This window comes from Podarcis bocagei, assembly GCF_964188305.1.
Source record: "Podarcis bocagei genome assembly, chromosome: 1".
NCBI classification, from domain to species: Eukaryota; Metazoa; Chordata; class Lepidosauria; order Squamata; family Lacertidae; genus Podarcis; species Podarcis bocagei.
Window position 1 is genome coordinate 74,463,041 of NC_138125.1, and position 22,046 is coordinate 74,485,086.

Below are 22,046 nucleotides of genomic sequence, written 5' to 3' on the forward strand. Positions count from 1 at the left end.
AATGTGTGTTATCCCCTTTTTTGGGGTAGTTTAACATCATGCCACAATGAAAATATCAGATTCTACCTGTCTGATATTAACCTGGAGGTAAAGGTGGCTGAAAGGGTGGCTGAATTTCTGTCAATAGTATCTCTTACAGTGGTGAATGGCACGGTTTGGCAGGAAGACATTCCAATGAAAAATTCTGTTACTATATATCTTGAAGGCTGCTTCTTTGTATATATTTTAAATTTTTGCATATATTGATGTTTTAAGATGGTCTATATCTGTAATGCCTAAGAAAGTTTTGAAGAAAGAAGCCAGTGAAAGTATAGCCCTAGTCTCACCTGCAGTGGCTAAAGGTGGGACAGAGTTGGCAAAACTAAGTGTATTTGATTCCAAATATGTTTGTTTCATAGAAAGCAGTCTACCACTGCTAAGAGTAGGTAGGGGTGGGCAACCTTCCCAGGGTTGAGTTCCACATTCCCAGGGGATGGGGCAATGGTCAGGAAGTGGTCCTATTGATGGTTGCAAATGGGATCAAAGCACGTAAAGGGTCAGACACCTTGTCTAGCTGTGCTGTTCACTGAACATTTCATTCTCTCATACCACACACCCATTTATTCACACAAACATTTGTCCTTTCCTCACATCATTTGGTCACCATTTACTCATTCTTTCTCTGCCTCTTTTCCTTCAGGCTTCTCAGGGAGGGTGAAGGGCACCAAGAGAAGTAGTGCATGGCGCCATGGGTCCTCTAGTCTAGACCGTGGGTTGCTCACCTCTGGCAATGTTTCAGGTAGCTTCAAACACTGCAGTTCCAGGTTATTGCTATCACTTTGTGCTATAAATGCCTCAAGTCTCAAGATCACAGAAATGTATTTGCTTCTGCTGCTGTCTTAGCAAAAAAAAATGCATGTGTGTTAAATTGTGGCAGCTATAGATATTGGGCATGCTCCCTGTTGGTTTTTGTTTTCGTGTGTACATTTTACATGGGTTGCTTGTTTGCCCTAAACCCCTGAATCGTTAGAATGGGTAGAAGTGAGAGTACCGCTTAATTCCTTTTGTCAGATGTACCGTATTTTTCGCTCTATAGGACGCACCAGACCATAGGAGGGGGAGAACAGGGGAAATTTTTTTGTTTCCTGTTCTCCCCCTCTAAAACAAGGGTGTGTTCAAGGTGCATTCACCCAAAGCCTTGGGAGCGCAGCAGGAGTTCCCGCTGCGCTCTGGAGGCTTCAGACCTTGGAAGCCTGGAGAGCGAGAGGGGTCGGTGTGCACTGACCCCTCTCGCACTCCAGGCTTCAGTGAAGGTAACCCGAAGCCTCTGGAGCGCAGGGGGGGGGAGTTCCCGCTGGGCTCCAGAGGCTTCAGGTTCCTTTCGACCTGCTCTTTGGGGCTGGCAGTGGGGGGAAGCGCTGCTTTCCCCCACCGCCAGCCTCAAAGATCCCTGAAGCCTTTGGAGCGCAGCGTGAGGTCCCACTGTGCTCCAAACGCTTCAGGGGTAGCTTTGCGCGCAGCCATCCCCAAGCTACAAGAGCGAGACGGAGCGCTCCGTTTCGCTGTTCTGGCTTGGGAACAGCCTTTGTAGCCTCTGCAGGGGAGCGGGGTGAAGGCACCCCTGCAGAGGCTTTGCGCGTAGCCATCCCCAAGCTAGAACAGCGAGACGGAGCACTCCGCAGCGCTCCGTCTCCCTGTTCTGGCTTTGGGCTTAGCCGCGCAGCTTGCATTCGCTCTATAGGACGAACACACATCTCCCCTTAATTTTTGGAGGGGAAAAAGGTGCATCCTATAGAGCGAAAAATACGGTAAATTTTTTTTAGTGCGGCTCATTGTCTGTTCATGCTTCTAACACTTAAATGTATGGAATGTAGGGTTGTTAAGAACACTCTAATTCTTTAGCTTGGGAAAATTCTATTTTAGTCTTGTCTCTATCTTGAGATTTTGTTGTCATATATTGTTCTGGTAGATTATTATATACTGTACTGTACCTTCTGTTGTATTAATATGCTTTTAACTGTTGTGGGGGCCTTCTACCAAAAACCAGTATAGAAACTAATTTTTTTTAAAAAAAAAAATTCTCCACCTTAATACGCAACAACTGTGTCTCTGAAAAATTTCCAGTTCAACCTGGTACTCTCATTATCTGATGATGGATTCATTTTCTGTTTATTTAAACACAGACACACATGCGCGCACACACACACACACACACACACACACACAATCAACAGTATATATTGCATAACACATATAGACAGAAGATGGAAAAACCAGATTTAAACACATCATTATGACATAAAACACATCTTCACCCCAACCCCACCACCAACAGCATAATCCTACATGCACTCACTCAGAAAGAGGTCCCAAGTAAGTGGGTACAGGATTGCAGCCTACATCTATTTAAACTGAGGCGTACAGTCTCAAATTTAATATGATGATATTGCAACAGACATAAACAGGGTATTTTCTGTTCTCTGATTCCACTTTCCAAATAAAAGCAAGTGAAATGGATTATGATCTGGAACTCCTACTAAAGGATTTCTTAGTTCTAATTATTTAGTCTTAAAATAATCCCAGTTTTATGGCTTCTACCTCTAATTTCCAATATACAGAATTTGATGGCATTCTTGTGGAATTAAGTCCTGAAATAAGATGTGAGTAGGTTTACTTCAAAAGTCTGTGGAACATTTTATTCATGTTATTAAAAGACCTGAACAAATATTTATGCAGCTGCTATTAGTCAAGTCAAAATCCAAAATTTTAAAGATAATCTCTAGGGGAAAATGTAAAAAAGTAACTCATACAATGTCTTATATGAACAACTTCAAAATAGGAGTTGCTTTAATGCCATAGCTCCTGCCACCTGTGTCATTTTTGTGCCAACTGCTTAAATCACACATTTGCTTGTGATTTAAAGCACATGTACCATATGACATGCCACAAGAGGAAATGTCCCATTTATCAGTGCCAAAATACACTCTGAAAGGCAGCATATGATTAGTCCTCCATTCAATAGCCAACAGTAAAATAAAATAACACAAGTATGTTGGTCCTGGTCTGCCATTTGTCACGTTGCTGGGTAGCATCAATTAAACCAGTGGGTACCAAAAAAATTACATTGGCTTGGATTAAGGCTGCAGCCCCTCCACCACACTACAAACTCCTCGGGGGGAGCCATCAAGTGTCTTCTGCTAATACCTGAAGATCTTTGGCTCTAACCCACAGAAAGTGGCATTTTTTTTACAAGCAACTCCCATGAAGTACATTCTTCAACGTTCTGTGATTGTTGTAAATTGTTTTAAACCCTTTTTAATATTGTGTTTTAATGTTGTAGCCTGCCCCAGGATCTTGAGAGTGAAATGTGGGTAAATGATGATGCTGATAGACAAAAAAAGTAACCTGGTTTGGATGGAATACTAAAAAAAATTTAGCATTATATGCACAAGCTTGCCTCTCCTCCCCTGATCCTACAGTGTGGCCAAGAGAAGATTAGAAGCATTTGCTTCTGTTTTCAGTTAACCACAGTGCATCATTCTGTCTCAACTGTGAACTGCAATTATTTTCAACTATAGTTTATCTTAACAAGTCAAGATTCTAAATCACAGTTTGAAGTATACTTGTTTGTACAAACTATAGTTGAAACTAACCACAGTTCATCCTAGACATAACAAGCTAGCCATGTTTGAATGTAATGCTAAACCATAACTTAGCACAATGTAAGTGTATTGTAGTGAACCTTGAACATGCACATTCCCCTCCTGTGTGGATGGGAGGAGAATTTTAGCTGTGTTTACTTCAAGTTGCCTATTTGGCTTGTCATTTTTTCCTCAAAGAAAAAGACTGTGGCTTACAATACAGTAATATACCAGATGTTTTAACCTCACATATCTCTTCCTACTTTCCAAGGTATAAACCAACCATTCATATATTAAGCCTCACAGATTTTATTTCCATGTAAACACGATTCTGATTTTGCTGCATGTGATAAAAATGAAAAAAACTTTCCAATGTGCTAATGTGACTTGCAATAGATTTAGTTTTGATAATATGTATGTCATTTTAAACTTTCCACAACATCAAGGTTTCTGAAGAACCTGTGTTGAAGAAAGAAAGAAAAACATGTCTCCAATTTAAAGACTGAGCTTTACCTAGCATAACTGAATTGTGAATAGAGTAAGGGTTTAATTTATGAAGATATCACATAGTGTTTTAACAGAAGTGAACATGACATTAAATTAAATGGCAATAGCTCCTGTTCCAGGGATTTTGCTACATTTAATAGACAACTGATTCATTAGTTTCACCTGCAAGGAAGAATGCTGAATTAAATGGTCTGATTCAGCATAACAATTATATTCTGTAGCTGGAAACAAAATTAAATGCCCAAGTCTTAGATCAAGGTAATACCTGATATTTTAATTTAATTTTAATTTTGTGAATAAAAAATGCCTAATTTTAACGGCAGTCAAATTTATCTGACGCATTTAGTTCTATCCTGTATTTCAGTGCAAACCCTAACTAGACGTTTACAATAAAAATGGTAGAAACCAAAATAACTGAATATAATAAAAACACCACCACACATACGAGCTGGTCTTTGACTGTAATAAATTATCTTATCTTATCTAACACCACCACATATACGGAACCCATAATCTACAATAGAGGTAGCCAATGTGGTACTCTCCAGGTGCTGTGGACTACAACTCCCATCACTCCTACTGACTATCCCTGCAGAAGAATTTAAGACAAAAACTACAACTAGAGAAGCCCCAGAAAACATCCATACCCTAGGCATTCAAATGAGCTGACTAATCCATCTTATTGTTATCTGGCTGTCATGTCATGGCAAACAAATAGCGCACATCCCAACAGACTCAGAGGTCCTATATGAACATTCTAAAGAATAACAAATGAACAGTAGGGGTTAATATGACTGCCACTTCCTACACTAGGAAAAAAACACATCAATATTTGAGAACCGTTGTGAGCATATTAAATCTCAGGCCTTTGTTTTGTTCTGCTGAAGTGTTATCCTGCAGAGTTGTAAAGCTTTGTTCCCATGCCAGATAGTTTTGATCATGCATGGGGCCTAAATGTCTACTTCCTCCTAATACTCATGACAAATCACACAGATGGAGCCTCTTTGTAAAGGATAAACCGTAGAGATTTGGGGACCAAGTTAACAGTTTTGGCCATGATATGTGTATACTACCTAATTTAGAAGCAGTTTATATATTTAATATACTATATAGCACATTATGTGTGCAACATCAGTATGAAATATGGAATATAAGAGTTTCTAATGTCATTTTTTTAGAAGAGACTGTTTACATGGAAAAATAATCTTTAAAAATTATTTTTTTTCAGCAGAAGTATCTTATTACAGTAGTGCTGCAAAGTAACCAACTACACAATGGCAGAAATCCCGAAACCACTTCCTCACAAGTAGCTCATGTGATGTCAGTAAGTCTTTAGTATAGGAATAACAAGACTTTAAGAACTCATCACAATTAAGTTTACTTACACATACACTTGATTACTCTTGACCTACCTGAACTGTTTGTGACTTTTCGATAATGATTAAACTGAATAATAATCATCCCTTCTAATACCACACTTGCTGATTCTGGACCAATTAGTTTAGTGGTGAAATGGAGCTGCCCACAGAAAATACAGTAGTTTCTGCATTTTTTAAAAAAGGAAAAGAACTCCCAAAACATCCTAATGGGGACTGAGCACAGTCACCAGCTTTGAAGAAGCACAGAGTGTTGAAAGTGTTAGTTGGAGAATAATAATAATTAATAATAGGGGAAAGGGATGCAGAGGGCATTGGCTTGGCATATTTGAGCTGCTAACTGCTACAGTATTTCAGGGGAATTAAAGTCTGGGGTATGCAAACCATGAGATTAGGATTCCTATCACAGCACTATGTGGAGTATTCACTCACATTCCTCAAATCAAGTATCCCCCCACCACTGCTATTAGATACCAAAAAAACATAAACAAAACCCCATTCTGGAAGCCAGTTCTGACTCTTTGGAACTAAATAGCACAGTACGAAAAGTTTTCCAGACACGAGACCAGGCCTTCTGTTTTTAGACTGGGTGGGGCCTCAACTCGGTAACATTTTGTGGGTCCTAAATTTTTTCTTCTAATTCCCAATTCTGTGATCCTATACTTTATCAGCAGGGTTGCAAACCAGGGCCTCCCACAGTCAGGATTGCCCCAAGTATGTGTATTTTCATGAAGTTGAAAGACTTTACAAGTATGAGGAAAAATATCAGGCCAAAAAATTATCGTAACAAGAGGGTTCCCTTAATCTGCTGACTTTGTGTCTTACTCTAAGGTTTGTCATCTGATGGAGCTGCATAAGGTCTACCCACAGCTGTGTACTGTTCAGTAATGAAGCAGCTACACAAACCTGGTTTCTGATGGGGGGGGTGCAAGGTGGGGGCAGTAATGAAGGCAAATAAAACTCTCCCTACTCACCGTTCTTTCTTCTGACTTCTGCACATCTAGAAGGCAATTGTCTGAAGCTATACTGCACTCTTTAGAAAATGTGACTGTAGTACTTATCAGGAACAATATTTTTTAATTTAAAATTTCCAATTTAAAAATTAATGCAAAATAAACACACGAGTTACCGAATTCACAATTTTTCTTAAAAGTTCTAATAATCAATTATTTGTAGAATTATGGTTGGGCAGGGAACAAATTCTTCATTCCATTAAATAGTATCAACTTTTCAAAATGAAAGTAAGCTTACAAAATGAAAATAAGCTTTCAGGATATGTTTTACCTGTGATGTTTGGCCCTGTAACTTAGTAAGCTGAGCGGTTCGAATGTTTAAAGACTGACTTCTTGTAACTGTTGCCCCAGAAGAGGACTTCCCACTAACTTTTCTTTCAAGACGACATTTCCCTGGGGATTTCTCCTCCAGTAGCACAGCATCCCAAGGATCTTCTACAACTGTACTACAAGTCACCTTTGCATCATCTTCTTCTGTATACAATATATCCATACTGTCGACTTTCGGTTTACTTAAAGGATCCAAATCCAACCAATCAAATTTACTAATATCACTGGAGTTTTCAGAGGTTGGTAAGTTAACTGTAGATTTAGTAGCAGTCACTTCTAAGTCTGTGCTTGATCTCCCATTTTTCAGAAATTCTGAAGTGCTTGCTATCTTATCAAATACTTTTGCCATTTCAGGGGTAAGTGTTGGATGATATATAGGCAAACTTCTCTGTGGATGGAAGGCTGAAGTAGCAGGCAGTGCATATGTAATGTACTGGGACCTCTCTGGAAGACTTAGATAAATAGGCTTTGAAGACTGGTAAGTGGACATACCTGGATGGAAGCCATTCTGAAAGATACCAACTTGTTTGCTGTAAGAATTTGATGGGTAAATAGAAGGTACAGTGCAAGTAGAAGGCCCAGGAAACCCAGGTGTCCACTGTCCTCTTTGAATAGTAGGGTTGGCATAAAACTGTGAAGAAAATGATGAACTCAGAATAGGAGTTGCTGGCAACGTGGTGTGTTTGCTTGACTCAGAATTGTCCTCAAGTAGTAGTTTCTCTAGCTCAGCATGGCTTAGTTTTTCTATCTCAATTGTATTTAACTTATCATCCATCTTTCTCTTGGCATCGGACTCTGGAAACACCATAAGATCGTGGTCCTGTTTCCTGTGGGATTGTACAGTTGGCCAAGAGTTGCTTAGAATGTCAACACTTTGTCTGTTACCAGCTACCACTCTTTCCTTTTGCATCTTAGCTAGAGCCTCAGCTTCCATCTGCAGCGCCTCCTCTTTGTCCACTTCTTTTGCCTTTGCTGTGCCCAAAGATGGTGATGAACGCTGTTTGACTTCATTGCTGCTAGATATTTGGGCCATGCCGTGAAAACAGATGTCCATTAACAACTCCAGTCACCTCTTCTGCAAATCCTTGGCCCCAAAATGTTCAAAGCCAGATTCAGAAGCACTGGAAGGAGAAAGAAAAACACTCGTTAGAAACAAAATGAACTATATTTGCAAAATCAAATGAAAAAGTATTTCAAAATGGTAGATTTCTAAAACCGCTTCAAGAACTAGGTCCAAGCTTTTATTATATGCTTGTAAAATGAAAAACAATGCAGTATCAATCAGCAACCACTTGTCTCATTTCTCAAACCAGCTGCATATGCATTTTGTTTGCGCTAAGTAGCCTATAGAATTTTGTGTTATGAGGCAGCACATAAATGCTGCTCCTGCTTCCTTTTGTGTCATTCAGGTGCACAGTCCCAAGGACTGTTGGTTTCTAATAAAGCCTAGGTTCTTCATCTGTGAGACAGACACACATAACCCAACTAGAGGGGAACATGCAAACCCTAAGAATGACGTGTGAGTGTGATCAAATTTTGTAGGTAGTCTGAGAACAGGGGCTGGAAAAGTGCAGCCACTCAAGTTTCAGCAAGCACGCTGTTCAGACTTCCATTGGTGTCAGGGTTAGCTCTGGCTACCCTTCTTCCAGTATTTCCAATAGAGCTGAATAGGGTAGATAAGCACAGGCATTAGAATTCAGCAAAAGAACATAGGTGATGGAAATAAACAAATAAGAGTGTTACTCAGTGGCTGCACTCACACATAACAGTAAGACTAAGCAAGAAATGTATATAAAATATTTCAGCTGTAATTAAAAGCAGCTACTCACAGCTACACATTTCTCATAATTATTAGAACAAGTGCATTGTTTATGTATATTAATTACTTCTATATATTGCCACAAATGCAATGCTTGGAAGAGCATATCTAAACTTAAAAGCAGTTTATTTCTACATCCGTAACTGTGGAAAGTTGTGCTGCACTGTCTTGCCAACACAGCTCAGTCCAACTCTAGAATCCATTTTAAACCAGATGAGATTTCTTACTTAGAAGAATGTTCTGCATTGGAAACCATACATTTCATCTGGCATTGCTCATATACAATGAATTACATGCAATGGGTTCAATCCAGACTTTATTTATTTTAAAATTTGTAGATCACCCTTCATCACATGGTGATCCCAGGGTGGTTTACAACATATCATAAAATATACAACCCAAAAGATACATTAATTAAAAGTGTCATTAGTAAATCCAATTAATAAACAACAGCATGAGAAGACCTAAAGAAATTCTGTCCTTCACAGGTTTACCCCAAAAGCCGGGGACAACAGGTAAATCCACCCAAGTCCACCATCTGCACTCCCACAGGAAGAGAGTTCTACTGGGCATGGGGTATGTGTGGGTGTGTGGGTTTTGCACAAAAAAGAGAAAGTGCTCTTTTATGTCACCACACAGTCCATCAACATGAGAAACAAAGCTTCCCTTGGGAGAAGGCCCTTTGAAAAGTAACTGAGGTCCAGTGCATGAAGGACTTTAAAAGCCAATAATTGCTCTTAGAGAACTGCACACAGACACACCTGCTTAAGTTTTTGTGTCAGCATATTGTACTAGCAGTCATCTCCAGACCATCTTCAAGAGCAATCCAATATTGAGTGCATTGCAACAGTTCAGACTAGAGACTACAGGAGCCTAGATCATCATGGCATGGCTATCTAGATGGCATAGCTAGCACATCAGCCTGACCGGGTAATAGGCACTCCTTGCATTTGAGGCAAATTGTGCCTCAAAGTGAGACCACTGAATCCAGGAGTACCCCCAGAATATGGAGCTGCTCATTGAGAGGCGAGTGCAGTACACTGTACACCCAACTGCTAAATACAGCATCTGTCCATCAACAGTGTCTCCACCTTCTCAGTACTGAGCTTCTGTTTATTGGCCCTCATGATCATCCAACACATTACTGCCTCCAGACAACAGTTCAGCACTGAGACAGTTCCATATGGTTCAGGTGGAATAAAGAAATAAAACTGTGTGTCATCCAAATATTGGTTATGCCAACCCGGGAGTTCCATTAACACTAGAGGAAGCAGTTAGGGTGATGATATCTGTCAATTTCTCCTTCCTCTCCATCCCCTGTTGTGGAAGGTTGGGTCTGCTGGGCCTCTCAGCGGCTTTTGATACCATCAATCACGCCTAGAGGAGCTGGGGGCATTGTTATACAGTGGTTCTGCTCCTTTCTCCTGGGCCACGTCCAGAAAGTGGTATTGGAAGATGAGTGTTCAGACCCCTGGGCTCTCACTTGTGGGGTGTCTCAGGGTTCCGTCCTCTCCCCCATGCTTTTTAACATCTACATGAAGCTGCTGGGAGAGATCATCAGGGGGTTTGGGTTCATCAGTATGCAGATGATACCCAGCTCTACCTCTCTTTTAAATCAGAACCAGTGAAGGTCCTGTGTGAGTGCCTGGAGGCAGTTGGAGGGTGGATGGCAGCTAACAAATTGAGGTTGAATCCTGACAAGACAGAAGTACTGTTTTGGGGGGACAGGGGGCGGGTGGGTATGGAGGACTCCCTGGTCCTGAATGGGGTAACTGTGCCCCTGAAGGACCAGGTGTGCAGCCTGGGAGTCATTTTGGACTCACAGCTGTCCACGGAGGTGCAGGTCAATTCTGTGTCCAGGGCAGCTGTCTACCAGCTCCATCTGGTACACAGGCTGAGACCCTACCTGCCCGCAGACTGTCTCACCAGAGTGGTGAATGCTCTAGTTATCTCCTGCTTAGACTACTGAAACATGCTGTACACGGGACTACTTTTGAAGGTGACCTGGAAACTGCAACTAATCCAGAATGTGGCAGCTAGACTGGTGACTGAGAGGGGCTACTGAGACCATATAGCACTGGTCCTGAAAGACCAACATTGGCTCCCAGTACATTTCCGAGCACAATTCAAAGTGTTGGTGCTGACCTTTAAAGCCCTAAATGGCCTCGGCCCTGTATACCTGAAGGAGCATCTCCACCCACATCGTTCAGCCCGGACACTGAGGTTCAGTGCCGAGGGCCCTCTGGTGGTTCCCGCATTGCGAGAAGTGAGGTTACAGGGAACCAGGCAGAGGGCCTTCTTGGTAGTGGCGCCCGCCCTGTGGAACGCCCTCCCATCAGATGTCAAGGAAATAAACTATCCGTCTTTTAGAAGACATCTGAAGGAAGCCCTGTTTAGGGAAGTTTCTAGTGTTTGTTTGAAGTTTTATTCTTTTTTTAATGTTCTGTTGAAAGCCGCCCAGAGTAACTGGGGAAACCCAGCCACATGGGTGGGGTAGAAGTAATAAATTAATTATTAATTATTATTATTAGGGGATGCTCCAGCAGTATGAGTATGATGAGTATGAGATGCAGTGTAGGTATCCGCATGAAAAATAGGCAACAATATTCCTTGCTTTTCTCCAAAGGGAAACCTATGCTGGATCTTGGAATTGACACCCTCAAATTTAACCCACTACCCTTATTTAATGCACAATCCATATAATTTTCTGGTTGCAGAATATTAAATCTTATGTGATGAAAGACATGGAAGACATTAAAACAGCTGCCAGAGGCATGTGCAGTATAGTTAATAAGATGATACAATACTGGCATCTTTGCAAACAAAAAACATAGGATTAAATCTTGAAGCCACTGGCATTTAAGGAGATAGAGAAGGCGTATAACATCAGTAGCAGATATCCCTGGCATGCCCTGGCAAAGCTGGAAAAAATCTATTCAAAACTGGGGAATTTCTAGATGAACTAATGGTCTGACTCTGTACAAAGCAGCTTCATATATCAAAACATTCAAATGAGTTCAGCATGCTAACACTGAATATGTCACTGTAAAAATAGTTATGTTAATGGGATCTTTACTTCTGCAGCACAAAGTGGCAAGAGCAACATACGCAGAATGACAAAAAAGCCTGCCACAAAGGACAATGGAATGTGGTGGGTGGAGGACAAACATTCCTCAGGGGAAAAGATCCAGTATGAAGATATGTGGGGATATTAAGCATGAAACAATAGGGAGAATCCCTAGGAAATGTGAATTTCCCTCAGTTTTCCCAGATTACCTTTTATTTCTGCTTTCAGGATTGTTACATCTTGCTTCTCTCTTTTCTGTTCCTAACTTGACATGCTAAAGCAAAAATACAACTAACAGTGAACTTGTGGATAAGTTTCAATACTTGCAGAATCAGAACTTTAACTATGGCCTGTTTTGTACTGGTGCCAGAAGCAACAGATTTTCTAATCATTTATAGTTTATTTTTCTCCTCTGTACGTCAGTGCATACTAAATATAGAGATTCCATAAATATATTAACTTCCACTGAATGGCTATAAATAAGTACAACCTACACTTATGCTCCTACCATATACTGTACGCTTCAGTTCTTATCGGCTGCTGCCTCAAATAAAACTGTACACATTAAACTTTTACATTTCTTATGCCTCTTCCTTGAATAACAAGACCTTTACTCTTTTGTGAAATATAAAACTGCCCAATGAGTCACTTGAACAGCAAACAGTTCAGATCAAAAACCAGTATCATATACAAGTGAAGTTTAACTTGAATGTAGCAATTTTGCTCTTTTCCATTTACCACAGCATCATGTCTCAATTCTGTGAAACTATGGGTGGTATTCAACGAAGTTTTACTCAGGACACATTGAAATTGACGAGCATGAATAAGTTAGGTACATATCTTTCAGTGGGTCTACTCTGAGTAAAACAGAGCTGAATCCCACCCTGTGACATGATTCCTCTTCAGAAAACTGCAGTTGCAAAATAATACAGAATGCATTGTATATGTCCTCCCTACCAGCTTCTGTAACAAAAAGCTAGTAAGAAGTATAAACACTCAGAACACTTCTAAGCTTTCTCGCAGCAAAGAGACTACACATCCAAGAAGTCTAAAAGGATAAAAACTCAGCATTTGAGCATCAGACCTTTAAAAGTAAACCCACTTTTAAATAATAAAAGGCCAACAAGTAAAATCAATTAAGCTCTTCAGTATCCCAGTAAACAAAGATATTTACATGATACAAAATATAAAACAGCCAGTAACTAATATTGCTCCTTATATCTGATGTCCACAAATACAATCAAATACCACTAGTGTCTGAATCTAGAACCAAAGAGTTCTACTACAGTTCTTATAAGCACCCATGGCAACATTACAGTGTTTTGTTTAGCTGTTCTAGCATCTATTAGCACACCCCAGGAATAACACTGGTGATAATCAAATCTGGCTGCATGTATTAAACGTTTCCCAGTCCAACTGCTGCTTTACAACTTGTGGTACCCAAGGGCCTTTGGCCATAAAAACCTGCTCCTATGCACCACAGCATCTATATTACCACCGTTAATTACTACTTTGAGGCTTGATCACATGGACACCGGTGATACACCAGCAGCATTTGCAACTACTGTCAACACACGCTGGGGTGCGAGCAATCATATGTCTCTAGGTTGCGTGCCAACCTCCCCAAGGATGCTCAAGCCGCAATTTATTAGCCCCCCCCCCCAAACCAAACCCGTGGGAATTTGTTTTGGTGAGTCAAAACTAGCGCTTGTTCTCCGTCTCTCGACGCAATACGATTAGCGGGAAGACGCAGTCATTTGCGTGTGCCAAAAAACCCCAAAACAAAACAACTGTTCTGCAAGGCCGCGAAGGCGAGGGGGTGGGTGGGAGGATTAGGAAAGCGAGAGACTATTCCTCGGCTGCCCTATTTCTCGCAAGGCAGCATGGAGGAGGCCTCTTTATCTGCTCCAGAGTCTCCTTACCCCGAAGTGGAGCCACACGCAGGCAGCTCCTCCTCGGCGCCACCTTAATTGGCTGGCCTCGGGCGCCAGACGACCCAAGCAGACCAGCCCCCCTCATTCATTCCTCCTCCTCCTCCTCTAGGGGAGTTAGCAAAGAAGCCCCTCGGCGGGCGCCTTGGGGTTGAGTATGCCTTGGGGTTTTCGGGGACCGAGCGAGGAAGCGCGGCCTCAGCGGCGAGGAAGCAGGCGGCCCAAGAGGCTGAGCGCGGGGATGCGCCCCCTCGGAGCCGCGTTCCCCCTGCAGCAAACGCCCCCCGAGGGGTCTCTCCCGTTCCCTTCTCCTTCCCCTCGCAGCCTTCCAGACTCGCCCTCACCTCAGCGAGCCTCCATCCCGAAGCACCAGCCGTCGCCGCAGCCATTTCCCGTCGTCCCCGCCGCGGAGAAACTTACTGGCGAGCTCGACTCCAAGCCCGCTTCTCCTCCTCCTCCTGCTTCCCCGCCTCTTTCGCTCCCCGCGCTGGGATGGCTGTTGCTGCCGCGCGTCCACTTCCGGCTCTTAGCTAGGGGAGGCCGGCTGAGGGAAGGGGCGGCGAAGGCGGAGCCGCAGCAGGGAGGCCGGGTCGAGCGCTGGGCTTGTGAGGAGCTGGCTGCTTGGAAGCACGCTGATAGGATACGGGCTTTTTCAAATGTGGGGAGCAAGCTTTCGGATGCTACAGGACGCTTCGTCGAGCTTAGACGTGCAAGAAGGGCCACAGAAACGCCCTTCTCGGGTTGCTGCCCCGTAGAGTTACCCGCCCCTCCACCACACGCATCCCAGCCCGCCTGCATTGGGTAACAGCTGCAGGACAAAACATTCTGCGGGTAAAGCCTTTCCCAGCCTTCGGGTTGCAGTGAAGGGAATAACTTCACCGGTTGAATTTTCTTCACGTGGCTGTTGCACAGGAGGGGGTGGAGTTTACAACCATTCCTACACGCTGTACCTTAACTTGTTACGTCATTCTCTGCGCATGCACTTTTAATTGCTTTCGGAAGTGCCTGGATACTGACCAAGGTGCGATACATCGTCACCTGAAGGCTGCCCTTTTCCCACATCGTCCTGCCACGTGGGCCAGTGAGCAATGTACGAGGCAATCTTTGCCAGCTAGTGTTTCGTACTAGAAATACTTTGTAGGGGGTGTCATCTGTTTCTCACAGTGCACTTTTCACAGCTGCATGGACAGAAAATTCAGCAGGTAGTGTTCAACTTCGTGCTTGAGAAAGCCTCGTTTCGTATTTCTGCTTGCCACAAAGCAGCTTCAAGGAACAGGATCCCTGCCAGGAAAGCAGAAGGGTGGGGTGGAAACTCAAGCTTTCCACTAATCTCTTGCCAGATAGCAAAATTCCTCACCCCCAAAATAGTAGAACTATTATTGGTATAACTAACTCTTCGAACTAGAGCTTCAAAATGTGGCCTGGAGTGGCAACTGGCATGAGAACTTAGAAGGCACAGTCCCAACACTAGTTGTTTTCTACGAAAATCAAAACCCTCCCACTTCTCATCTCACTGGCTGTCTCCTATAATGGGTGGAGGCAAACAACAGTGGGGTGACCGAAAGGGGTTGGATTTCATGCTTCGTCCCAGACAACGTGACTTTTGTTCCTGAGGACGTGCTGTTTATGGCAGCATCTATGGTCAGCACGTCAGGACTAGGTTGGAGATGTCACCAGTGTCTGCATTTTACAGCAGTAAGGACAACACGATGGTCATTTACTTTACTCCTTAACGAGGAATGATCTATTTTAAACACAGTATATCACTAGAGTGAATATTAGGACACTGCCTGTACAAATGTGATTGTTGGACTTGGAACAATAATTCTGCTTCTAAACCAACACACATATTCCTAAAAACGACCCAAAAGTAATTGTTTAGTTGGCACTGGTTAAATTATTCATTCACAAGTTAGCTTCTACTGAGCGCAGGTTTGCATAGTGATAGTAAATAGATTCAAAGAAGAGAGAGAGTAAACAATCATTTCCTGTTCCTGCCATTAGATCTAAGTAAGAATGTTTTGAATTACTGGAAACTTGCATAAAAAATGTGAGCTGGTATGCAAATACAGGAACATTGAACTTTATCATATGCTACAGGGAAAAGACTGAACGTACCCAAGGGAAAATAAACTAAAACAAGACATATGAAGTAATATCAATTGAAAGAGCGGACTAGGTCTGAAAAATAGAATTAGGCAGTATGTCAAAACTTTATTAGCAAAGCCAACAGGCCACAGCTGTACAAGAGTTAAAAGTAAGAATAGGGATAAAAGGAAGAAAAGAACAGGCAAAAGGAGGTCCGTCGGGTGAACAGATCTGTCACTCAGATGGTGGCCCTCAATTTCGCAGCTCTCTCGATGTACCTCGCGACCTTCTCTGTTATCTGACTATCCGTATCAGATAATAGAAAATACAGTGTAATGTCTGGTGAACGGCCGGGGTTGGAGAGAATGAGTGGAGTAATAATCTCATTCCTTAGGTCTTTATAAAGGGGGCAAGTAAGAAGGACGTGGGACACTGTTTCCGTGTTACCATCTCCACATGGGCAGAGTCGTTTTTCAAATGGAGTCTTTTGGTAACGACCTTCGAGTACAGCAGAGGGAAGAACATCCCATCTAGCCAATGTAAAGGCACGTCTGTATTTTGGGATGGTTAGTTTAGACAAATATGAAGCTGGAGAATCAAAATGAGAAGGGGGAAAATAGGTGTACCATGGGCACAGTTTCTTTAAGATAGTCAGGTTGTTTTGTCGTTCAATGTCTTTCAGGCGCTGGCCTATTAGACTCTTTGCTTTAATGAGGCCCATTGATAGTAGGGACTGTGAGTGCAGACCGCATGTAAGGAGTTTTTGCTGCACAGTTTTAAACCACTTGCTTTTGTGAGGGTCTTGCATTACTAGCGGCAGTAGACCAGGAGGATTCAGATTAAGACGAAGCCAATAATTAAATGTTCTCTGCCAGGTCCGAGTTTCCACAGATGGAAGGCAGGCCTCGAGTCGTAATGCTGCGTTTGGAACACAGGAGGGGACACCGAGTATCTGCCTTAGAAATTTGGACTGGACAGTTTCGAGACTGGAGCAATGGATCCCCGTCCAGATTTGCGCCCCGTACAGTAACTGCGCCAGAGGTTTTGCTTGAAAAACTTCAAGGGCTGCTGGGATGTATCTGCCCCCCTTCGTATAGAAGAAGCGGGACAGCATCTTGATGCTTTGAGCAGCTTTTTCTTTGGCACATTTTTGATGGACATCCCAGGACCCGGTCGACTGGAAAACGATACCCAGATATTTGAAGGCTTTGACTTGTTCAATTGTCTGGTTATCCATCCTCCAGCTGTACTGTCTGTGTTTCCTTGCAAAAACCATGATTTTGGTTTTCTGATAGTTTATTGCAAGTTGCTCTCTTCTACAGTATGCTGAGAATTCACCTATGAGCCTATTTAAACCTATTCTTGTTCGAGATAGGAGTATCGCATCGTCAGCGTACAAAAGCACTGATATTGCTTTGTCAGCCAGTTTGGGGGCGTGGAAGTCCGGAGATGACAAACAGTTAACCATATCATTGATGTAGATGTTGAATAGAACTGGGGCCAGGATGCAACCTTGCTTGACCCCCTTACTGACAGGAACTGGTCCTATAAGATGGCCATTTAACGAAGTTCTTACATGCAGCACCGTGTCTTTGTATAAACAGCTGATCAGAAATAATAGTCTTTTGTCTATGCTAGAGGTGCTCAATTTGTCCCAGAGTCTTACACGTGGAATTGAATCGAAAGCAGCCTTTAGATCGATAAAGGCTGCATATAACACCCCACGGGATTTTTTGGCATATTTGTCAATTAAATAGGCTAGGGTGAAGCAATGGTCTATGGTGGATCTGCCTTGCCTGAAACCCGCTTGCTCTTCCGCTAGAATAGCTTCGGTTTCCAGCCAGCTAGTTAGCTTGGTATAAAGATGTTTGGCATATAGTTTGCTGGGTATAGGCAGAAGGCTGATTGGTCTATAACTCGCCGGATCTGTCATGGGTCCTTTTTTATAGATTGGGATAATTATTGCCTCAGTCCAACCATCTGGGAGTAAACCCGTTGAGTCGATCCAAGAAAATAAAGACGCCAGCAGGGGGGCCCACCAGCCAATGTTGGACTTCAGAAGTTCGGCAGGGATGTAATCATTCCCTGGGGCCTTGTTGTTCTTTAATTGTGCGATTAAATTCTCAACTTCCTTCGCAGTTACTGCTGGCCAATGAGGTAGGTCCTCCAGTTGAATGCATAGTTTGTAATGTTGGGCTTCCTGGTCATAGAACAAAGATTGAAAATGGCGCAACCACTCCATTGGTTCCACTGTACAGATGGAATTAGTACGCTCCTGGTCCAGTAGACCAGATATGGTTCGCCAAAAGCAAGTAGTATCTTTCTCGTGCGATGCCTTAACCAACCTGTGCCATGCGGCTCTTTCAGCTTCCAGTTTCTTTCTCCTTAATAATTGTTTGTACGACCGTCTCAGATAAATATAAGCATTAAGTAGGAGGGCAGTCCCTGATTTCCTGTATCTCCGGTAGGCTGTTCTCATTTGTCTCCTTGTTTGCCTGCACTCCAGGTCAAACCAGCTAGCTCCGTCCTTTGCCCTCTTTGTAGCAGAGCTATGTATCGCTGTTGTTAAATGGGGTTTCAATCTTTCCAAGAGTAGTTTAAAGCGTTCCATAATCGCAGCTGCTGAATTTCCTGATACAATAGCGGAGCGAATAAGCTTTAACTCCACTGACTGAAGAAGGAGGGTTAGGTTTTCATTCAATATTGGGGACCATTTGAGTCTTTTGGGGGCAGGTATATCCAAATTTACAGAAGGTATATATTGTGGCTCGGCAATAGAATAGTCAAAAGGCCCACCTGCAAGCTCTAAAATTAGAGGTAGGTGATCACTCAGAGTATTATGGCCCACTTGAAACTTCCTTATAAAGCTGTGAGCAAATCTTGAGATTAAGATATAATCTATAACACTTCCCCCAGCCTTGGAGAAATGGGTATATTCCCCGGGGCGGTCCCCCTCTATATTGCCGTTTAATATCAGCAGTTCCCTCCGTCTAGCAGCCTGCACTAAGCAGAGGCCTGGGAAATTACTTCTACCATCTTTGGACAGACGTGTCGCGCCAATATCCATCTGTTCTTCAGGGTCCATAAATTGGTTGAAATGAGTGTATAGACTGTTGTCATCTGTTCCTATACGAGCGTTGAAGTCTCCACACACAATAGTCAGGGCAGACGGGTAAGTAGATTCGAGAGGCTCTAAGAACGCCTCTAGCTCCGCCCATGTAGCCTTAACAACGGGTTTTTTTTGGCCTGGGGGAATATAGACATTGACCAGCAAGAGAATAGTTCTCTTGAAGCTAAGTAGAGCGGCTGTTGCTAAGGAATTGCAGCTGGGTAGGGCTGTTAGAGAGTGCGCTAGCTCCGTGGAAATGAAGCAAGCTAGGCCACCACTAGATCTGCCGCCCCTTTGAGATGGAGAGGCAGGCAGGTAGTGGCAGTTATACCCATTAAGAAATATAGGGTCATTCTGCCATGTCTCCTGAAAGAAGATGATGTCAAATTGCTTAAGGTAGCACAAAAATTGTTGATTATTTTTCTTGGCGTGCCAGCCCGCGATATTCCAAGACAGCACTTTTAGGCCCCGGGCCCTTCGGGGAGCTGGATCTATGTCACCACCATGTCCAGCAGTTCTTTGGTGTCTAAAAAAACACACCCGTTGGTTCTTTTCGAGGCTGGCTGCTTGGAGAGAGTGTAGTGATCCTCTTTTCTTGGTGATTTGGGGCTAGATTTTGGAGTTGGGGGGGAAGCTAATTCATTCGGAGACAATTTAAGATAGCTGTGCCAGGAGCTTTGAGGTTTCACACCTTGCTTTGGTCTTACTTTATTGTACATCACAGGGGGCTCTGATTGTAATTCCACGTCTACACATTTAAAGGTGCCTCCCACTGTCTTCTTATCCACCAGACATTTGGGAGATATGGGCTGCACATAAGGGTCCTTCATTGTCTCACCTTGATCATCCTTTTTTTCTAGTCTGCTTCGAAGTAAATCAAATCTTTTCAGGATCTCTGTTTGAGCTGGAGAGTGCAGTGACCAGAATCGCTTTATCAGCGAGAGTTCTTCCTCCCAAACGGAGTCCTCACTATCCCACGTGGGAGGCCCGACGCCAGTTGGATGTGAGGCTTCCTTTTTTTCATTTGGTGCTGTTTGGTGGGGATGATCCTGCTGGAGCTTATGCTTTCTATTTCGATGGTTTTGGTGGTTGGTTTTTTCCCTTTTGTGAACTTCCACTCCTATGCTCTTGGGCCCTATCAGAGAGGTTGCAGGTGCTCTATTTTCAAATATTCTTAACAGAACTATTCTTTCTTTTTTGAATAGGTTTTTAGCTCTAAAAATGAAACTGGCCAGATTATGATCTAAAAAAGTAATCAATGCTCGTACCGAGCAATCATCTTGATGTAGATACTCTATAGCGGCTATGTCAGTTGCTTTTACTACCCCCGGTAAAATGCCACTTATAATAAACAAAAAGTGGTCTATACGGTCCAACCCTGCATAAAATCTAGGCGGTTTAGGGTAATTAGCAAAGACAAGCTTTTGTGGGATTAGGACTAAACTCCATTCTCTTTTGGGACACAACATCTGTCGAACTTGGGAGGAGTGGTTCCCCTCAATAGTTTGGATCGCCTGCTCACCTCTGTCTGCTGATTCTGTGCTGGCCATGAGAGGACTCTGGGGCGATATGACTGCAGACGGATCAGTTCCTTTGTCCCAGCTCGGTGTTGATTCTTCAGAACTTAATTTAGATTCTTTTATGGGTGTATCTACTTTACGTGTCTCTTTGATGGCACTCGACTTGGATCTGGTATGCAAATACAGGAACATTGAACTTTATCATATGCTACAGGGAAAAGACTGAACGTACCCAAGGGAAAATAAACTAAAACAAGACATATGAAGTAATATCAATTGAAAGAGCGGACTAGGTCTGAAAAATAGAATTAGGCAGTATATTTTCAGGTTAGACTAGGCAAACAGCTATTGCATAATGCATGTTTAATATCAATGGAAACAATCGTTCAAAAATTACTGGTGAAAAAAATATTAGCAATAAAGAAGGAGAAATAAAAGTATTGCCATTGAATTTGGTTTTACAATTTTGACAGTATATAAAGGTGTTAAAGGCTGAGGTTCAATCTTTTTTTCCTGTAATGTATTATGACAAAACTCAAAACCAAAAACATTTACTGTAATTCCTAGTGAAGGTGCAATTTAATGAAAAAAATACTTTAACTGCTTTTTGCTAAATTTAAACTAATATTGTTAAAGGTACACCTATATAAGCCAGGAGTTGCCCAGGGATATGAGAAACGGACAAAGTACACAGTAGTTTGTATGCCTCTCAGTCCTGCTTCCCTCATAATTGTCTCTTTCTTTACTTTTTTTGTTTGTTAGGTTGTATTAAATCAGACTTAGACTTTTGTTCCACTGAACACAGTGAAACACACATCCAAGTAAACATGCATAGGATTGTGCTGCTTGAATATTTAAAATGCCAGTAAGACCATAAAGCTATTTAAAATCTCTTGAATACCTTGTAATTGCATCACTTCTTAGAAATCAGTTGTTTGACTGAAGTAGGAACATCCTGACATGTCACAATATTTGCAGACAATGTGCCTGAGATATGCACAATTCTCCACAGAGTAATAATACTTGAAAAAAGCCCAGAGTTTTATTTACAGAATTTTTCAGCGTGGAATCCTGATACTAAAAACTGGGCTAAATCTACCTCTGATTAGTCCAAGGATACAGGAGGACAGAGGGAAAGATAATTTCATACTTTTACATGTGTATGCCTCCCTCCTTTCTTCCCTCCTTTGTGGAACTCAAAGCAGAGTACATGTGGTTCCCAGGCAGTCATCCATCCAGGCACTCATCTGCTTAGCTTCAGCAAAGTGGGGGCCTCATGCAATCAGACCATAAAGGTAAGGGTAAAGGGACCCCTGACCATTAGGTCCAGTCGTGGCCGACTCTGGGGTTGTGGCGCTCATCTTGCTTTATTGGCTGAGGGAGCCGGCGTACAGCTTTCCAGGTTATGTGGCCAGCATGACTAAGCCACTTCTGGTGAACCAGAGCAGCACACGGAAACGCCATTTACCTTCCCGCCGGAGTGGTACCTATTTATCTACTTGCACTTTGACGTGCTTTCGAACTGCTAGGTTGGCAGGAGCTGGGACTGAGCAACAAGAGCTCACCCCGTCACGGGGATTCGAACCGCCGACCTTCTGATCGGCAAGTCCTAGGCTCTGTAGTTTAACCCACAGCGCCACCATACCCTGAGATAATATCTTACAAC

General features: G+C 42.7%; 1 protein-coding gene and 1 long non-coding RNA gene across 3 annotated transcripts in view; one reads left to right on the forward strand and one right to left on the reverse strand.

Moving 5' to 3' along the window:
- The window catches only part of PIK3C2A (phosphatidylinositol-4-phosphate 3-kinase catalytic subunit type 2 alpha), a 51,719-nt gene extending 37,287 nt beyond the window's left edge, over window positions 1–14,432 (reverse strand). The window contains exons 1-2 of one of the 2 annotated variants that reach the window (XM_081168587.1): window positions 14,084–14,432; window positions 6,788–7,967 (exon numbers count right to left, since the gene is read on the reverse strand). In XM_081168587.1, coding sequence (XP_081024713.1) covers window positions 6,788–7,900 — 1,113 coding nt within the window. In that variant the 5' untranslated portion in view covers window positions 7,901–7,967; window positions 14,084–14,432. Of the gene's footprint in view, window positions 1–6,787; window positions 7,968–14,007 lie in introns of both variants that reach the window. The other variant, XM_081168586.1, reaches the window with a different exon arrangement.
- Window positions 14,433–14,763: 331 nt separating this feature from the next.
- Window positions 14,764–22,046, forward strand: part of LOC308572487 — a 10,372-nt gene continuing 3,089 nt past the window's right edge. The window contains exon 1 of the long non-coding RNA XR_014001773.1: window positions 14,764–15,358. This is a non-coding gene — a long non-coding RNA (uncharacterized lncRNA). The remainder of the gene's footprint in view (window positions 15,359–22,046) is intronic.